The sequence below is a fragment of the Cygnus atratus genome, chromosome 11 (assembly GCF_013377495.2).
Source record: "Cygnus atratus isolate AKBS03 ecotype Queensland, Australia chromosome 11, CAtr_DNAZoo_HiC_assembly, whole genome shotgun sequence".
NCBI lineage: Eukaryota > Metazoa > Chordata > Aves > Anseriformes > Anatidae > Cygnus > Cygnus atratus.
The window spans coordinates 12,267,041-12,273,040 of NC_066372.1; the positions used below are offsets into that span (position 1 = coordinate 12,267,041).

The 6,000-nt window shown below is 36.0% G+C and overlaps 1 protein-coding gene across 9 annotated transcripts in view; it reads left to right on the forward strand.

The window, feature by feature from the left end:
• Nucleotides 1-5,756, forward strand: part of ADAMTSL3 (ADAMTS like 3) — a 190,632-nt gene extending 184,876 nt beyond the window's left edge. For 6 of the 9 annotated variants that reach the window (XM_035554592.2, XM_035554591.2, XM_035554594.2 and 3 more), the window contains exons 28-31: nt 408-612; nt 1,424-1,533; nt 3,045-3,263; nt 3,764-5,739. In XM_035554592.2, the coding sequence (XP_035410485.1) occupies nt 408-612; nt 1,424-1,533; nt 3,045-3,263; nt 3,764-3,914 (685 nt within the window). In that variant the 3' untranslated portion in view covers nt 3,915-5,739. Of the gene's footprint in view, nt 1-407; nt 613-1,423; nt 1,534-3,044; nt 3,264-3,763 lie in introns of all 9 variants that reach the window. The other 3 variants (XM_050712922.1, XM_035554595.2, XM_050712921.1) reach the window with 2 other exon arrangements.
• Nucleotides 5,757-6,000: the final 244 nt, after the last annotated feature.

A 6,000-nucleotide genomic window follows, 5' to 3' on the forward strand; every position in this document is an offset into this window, starting at 1 on the left:
AATTTGGATGAGTTATGACATCTGTTACATTAGTAGTAACTAAATCAGTACCATCCATTTTGCAAGTTATGGAATAGCGTGCTGTTCTTCCTGCAAAAATGATAAATCCAGCAGGGCCTATAGGGTTTACCTAATATAACCTTCTGGGTAGCAAACAGTGTAACTTCAGTCAGCATATATTGAGCTACGATACATCTTAGAGGTCATCAGGTAACCAAGTTTATAAGACCTTGCATAACAACTGGAAAAGCATATTCTACCTTTTCTCACATCAAAGTTCTATTTATCCACCTAAAACTTACAGACAGGTTGTCTTGATTTTTATTTGCAAACTACCACTACTATCACTGCAAACTACCAGCAAGGTTCCAGTGCATATCTGCTGTAAATGTCTCTGCGTCCTGTAGGTGGGTAACTGGTCCGTGGTCTGAGTGCTCTGCAACTTGTGGCAATGGATTTTGCCATCGCCAAATAACTTGTCAACAAGTAAAAGCCAACGAGAGTGTGGTGACACTCCTACCAGATGCTTGTATGCACCGAGATCGTCCTGTGGGAAGGAAATCCTGTATGGGTTATTCATGTTCAGCAGGGACAACACAGACAAAAGGACAAGTAAGTTACACAGTTTGTCTGGAAACTCTTTATATTATAAAAGCACATCAGTGTCATCATACCATTGTCTGAACATCTGTATTCTATTGCACATAAGAAGAGCTATGTGGCACTAGTTGTAATTGCCTTTCAGTACAGTGAATTACAAATCCTTGTTTCAGTTTGTGCTAATTTTATTCATCAAAGAGAAGGAAATATAAGCAGAATGTGACCTGAAAACCAAATATTAGTTTCAGTTTTATAAGCTAATCCATTATTACATCCTCCGATTTTAAGCTAGTATATTGCTTTTATTGCAGTCTTATAAATACACAGTTCACATAGCAGAACTTGTGAAGTCCTCAAAGAAAGATGTGCGCTTCAGAAACAGTTGCCATTATACAATACAGAGAACTTTGCTTTCCTATTGCATCTTCATTTGTGCAGTAAACTTGTGTTCATTTTGATATAGCTTTGACAATTATTAACGCAATATTTAGTATTCAATGAACAAAGTAATGATGGAGAAATGCTGTTCTCACATTCTGGATACAGATATTAGCAAGGCAAGGTTGTATTTGTCAGAGTCGGAGAAAGAATGTTACAGAAAGGATGAGAGAATAGATGATGGATTTAGCTTTATGGTTCAGTAGGAAAGTCAATATCTCGGAGAAGTGTGAACTGAGAATATGAACTGAGGGTTGAAGACAGAGATACAGATCAAGAATTATGAATGTGTTGTGCAATTGGATAACTGCCTAGAAGGGTGATTCTGTCATTATTAACTTGGTTGTTTCTTTTTCTTTCCCCTCACCCTTTTGTCTCTTTTTAGTGTTCTGGTCGCTGTATAGGCCGCCCTGTAGGTTTACAGCATCGCCGCTTTGTATGTCAACTTCATAATGGATCTTTGGTGCCAAATTCTTCTTGTGATGAAAGAAAGAGGTATGCAGTTCAAAGCAGTACAAGTTAAGAGTCTCTATATATCAAATTAAAGATACAATATCATCAATGCAGTATAAATATTCAAATTCTTCTTACGAATCAAACACAAGAAAGGAGACAACAAGTCATCCCTTTGTGTACACTGGACAAATTCAGGAACCCAAGGCAGGTAATGAATTTGATCAGTGTCCTCCTCTGTGCTAACGACAAAGCTAGAAAAAGAGTGAGAGAATCTTGATTCCCAAAGAAAGCAGAAATTGGAGTGATCTGTTGTAACTTTCTTATTACTACTAATTCTCTTCTGATACAATTTTATTCTGGTCTGTTTGGGACTAGATTTCACAATATAAGGGTTTTCCTGGGCCTTATTTTGTAGACCATGTAAATTTATTACTTTATAATTACAAAAATAAAGTGTACTTATCCACATAAATAGATTTAATTCTACCTCTACATATGTGCTCTTGAGGGATGTGTTTGGGCCAAAAACTGAATGAATGAGTGTGCGATTTTTTTTATTACCACAAGTTATGCATTTTTTTTGCATTTTTGTTTATTTTTGTGAGAACTCAGTTTGTTTTACTGTCTCTAAGTAACTCATTTTAAAAAGAAAAGTAAAGGCTTTATGGCTCCTAAGAATTTTAATCTCTTGGGGCTATGCTATAGAGCATGGATAGATGGCAGTGTCTATGAAACACTGTAACCTCAAAAAATCTGAATTAGAGACAAATTAAAACTGAACATGAGTTTCTGAGGGAACAAAACCTTGTTCCTGAGCAAATGCATAGGTAGGGCAATGAATATTACCCACTCATTCTCTCTAAGAGTACATACATGTGAATTGTAACCATGCTTCTTGAATATAGAAAGCAGCTCTTTATATTTTTCACTATAGAAGTGCTTCTGCATTGTGAGCATTTAAAATATTTTTGTTGCATATAAAATGAAATTTTGGCTGCATTGAAGTAAATGGTGAAACTTCCATTTACTAGTAAGAGACAGGATTTCACTTTGGCAGCTTCAGACATGTAAGAAGGTTCTGTGTCAGCATGGAAGTATTACTTGTGTTTATGAGAGAGGTTATGGATAAAAAGCACCTGCAGTATCCACAATGCAACAATTCAGGGTCAATAAAATTTTCCTAAAGGTAAAACATTTTTTCTGTTCCAGGTTTTAGGAACTGGTTTAAATAATCAGGGGCTTGTCTTTTGTCATGAGTGAGGCATGAGGAATGGGCATGATTTGAAATTCACAGAAATTCAACTTCTGAAAAACTTTTTACTCTGAGGGTTCTCAGATACAGGAAGAGGCTGCCCAGAAAGGTTTTGGAGTCTCTGTCCTTGGACATATTAAGGATGTGACTGGAAATGGCCTTGAGCAACGCGGCCTAGTTTACTGTGTGATGAGCAGAGTCCCTTCTGTCCCTTGGTCCATTCTGTGGTTCTGTGATTCTGTGAATAAGCGTTTAGCACAACAGCAAACATTTAGATGCCATTTGTTTTCCTCTGCAGACCTGCTGTCAGAAGAAACTGTTCTTCAGAGGCATGTGATGTCTATTGGCGGACAGGGCCTTGGAGGCCTTGCAGTGTGGACTGTGGGAGTGGATTTCAGTCAAGACGAGTGTATTGCGTACACAGAAAGAACAACCAACCTGTGACTGATCAGTATTGCGGATGGAAGAAGAGACCGGTGACCTGGCAGCACTGCAATGTCACATCCTGTGGCAGTATGTAAATATTTATTTATATCTGAGCATAGCAATAGTTTGTAGCATTTATATTAGTGACTCATAATTGTACACTAATGATTTTACAAGCATTTGGCTGTACATCTCAAAGGTAAAACTTACCTCTCCAAGGAACACTTTGTAATGCTGGGGTTATTTTTCTTCACGACTAGGCCAGTTTGATATTAAAGCCTCAAAAGCACTTTTAGAAACAGGATTTTTAGGAAGTTGTTTTATGCAAACTTCCCTACATGTCTGCCAGTTGTGACTCATTCATGAGTCTCTAAGCAAGCTGCTAATTCCTGAAAGGTGGGGTAGTTCTCTGAAATAAATGCAGTGAGATCACCCCTCTTATTCGTGACCTACTTTAGCTGTTCTCAGAAATGCAAAGGAAAATAATTACAAAGCTACCAGGAATCCATCGGTTATTTACAATTATGATGATTAATTCTACTATTTATCTTTTGTCCATTAAGTCTTTTAATATTTAAATATATTTTTCAGAAGGCGAATGCAAGGATACAACACACTACTGTACGTTTGTAAAGCAGCTAAAGTTATGCTTGATAGACATCTACAAACAAAGATGTTGTCGATCATGTCAAGAAATGTAACTCTTCTATGGAAAGTTCATGATGCTGCAGTGAAGAGATGAGAAGAGAGGTTCATTACACTAGCCTGCTCAAATTATATACTTGTAAATAAATCAGACATTAGTCATAACAGTTAAATGGAAACATGGGGCTAATGAAAAAACAGTATTGCAGATTGATATGCTGGACAGGGTATTTTTTCTGGGATCTTTTATTATCCACTTTTTGTAATGGAACTTTTAAACGTTTTAAACAATGTTTTAAATATTTTTGTGTCTGGATAAGGAAGATAGTAACATGGCAAATCATCTGTAAAATTTTACAGGCCAATATGTTTTCTTATTTTATCAGGGGAATAGCATTATGTTTAAAAGCACCAGGTAGTGCTTACTGTTCTTAACTTCTGAGAAAGACAGTAACAAAATCCTTTGAATAATTTTGGAATGCAGCAATGAGTGACCCCTAGTTTTTGATTTTATTGTTTTATCGAATTTAACATGATTTTTGAATTCATAGAAGCTGTGGCTTGTAGCTGTAAACTTTTTGGCAGTTACTTCATTTTCATAACCAGCAAGAGCCTAAGGGTCAGTCTCACAGGATGTTTTACTGAGATTAGCTGTCAGATGGATGCACAGAAGTGCATTTCATTTTCTGTGCTTGTATTTATGTGCATGCAGTAAAAGACATTGTAGATGCTGGTATAATTTTCAAAACAGCAATAGATCTGTTTTGAATAAATGAAGTGTCATTTTCCATTGTTTCTATTCTTCTGCTCCAGTCACTGAAGTACAATCGAAGTTCTGGCATGATTAGACTTCTCTACTGATTTTAAATTAGAAACAAGGCTTCCTTGTCAGAGCTGTGAAAGAAACATTTGTGAGCACTGTTCTCTTGCATGTAGTCAAATGGGGAGCCAGTAATTAGCCAAACACGCCTGTCAGATTTTCTGTCTTGAATAAATACTTTATTAATGGGGAAAAATGTCCAAGGAAGAAATATTAATTATGAAGACAGACAAGTGCAGAAAGTCTATTTTGAGCAATTTTCCATCAAGATGACTTTTCATCATGAGCATGAACCAAGCAAGTCTTTGCAAGTTGATAAATTCTGATTACAATATTCCTGGGTATATTATTTTTCTGCATCACAGATGATGTTTCGTTCGGGCTGTAAGCAGAGAACCCCATAGGAGGCAGCAGATAGCTTTTTCTTTTGTATGTTTTTCTTTTCCACACTACTGCACACGTTGGAGGCTGAACGTGAGTCTTGACTTGGATCTGGTGTTACATTACTGAACCACACTACATTCTAATTAGCGGGCATGCTGTCAGACAGTTTTAGAAACAGCATTCCTGCACAATGGGTTTGCATCACTGAAAATTAGATTAGCACTACTGTATAGAAAATGTTTAATGTGGACTATTGTGTCCAAGGCTGACTGCAAGGAGAGGATATTCCTGATCATTACCTTTTTAATCAGCAATGGGTCTCGATTGTTTAAGCATTTTTTTTTTTTAAATTAAAAGAAAAACATTTGTAAGATACTTTTGTAGATATTTATTGTCTGATTTAAAAGTGCAATATTGTGTTTTGTACAGTGTTTAATAAAGATTTTTGGACATATATTTTTTCTTATTACCAAAATTTCTTATTCATGTTTTTCCTTTATATTTAAAGTTTTCAAATGTTAACACATAGCATTCTTTTGTTGCTTTAATTTTGTCTCTGGTTGAGTATGCATGATATACAGGAGCAGTGCTGTAAATGTTTGTTATTGCACTTGGCATGACATTCCTCTGTAGATTATTTCATTGCTTCTCCAGTAACTGAAGATGTCTAATACTTAGCTTTCTTGAACGTAGTTTTGATATTTCTGAAATAAACTCTACTTTGATTATTCAACATCTTGATTACCCAGAGATTTTTTATTACTGTGATTTTCACAGTAGTTATGCTTTTATTCCAAGGATTATTCTATTCTACCATGTCCATAATTCTGGGATTTTCAAAGCTAAGATTAGTTCTTATTTTTGACAGTTACCAGACAGATTCTCAGCTTTGCACTGCTAAGAGGCAGCATAGATGTTACCTGACTGAAAAAGTGGGAAGGAGATTTTGCCAAGATCCAAATAAGTCAACTCTGACTCA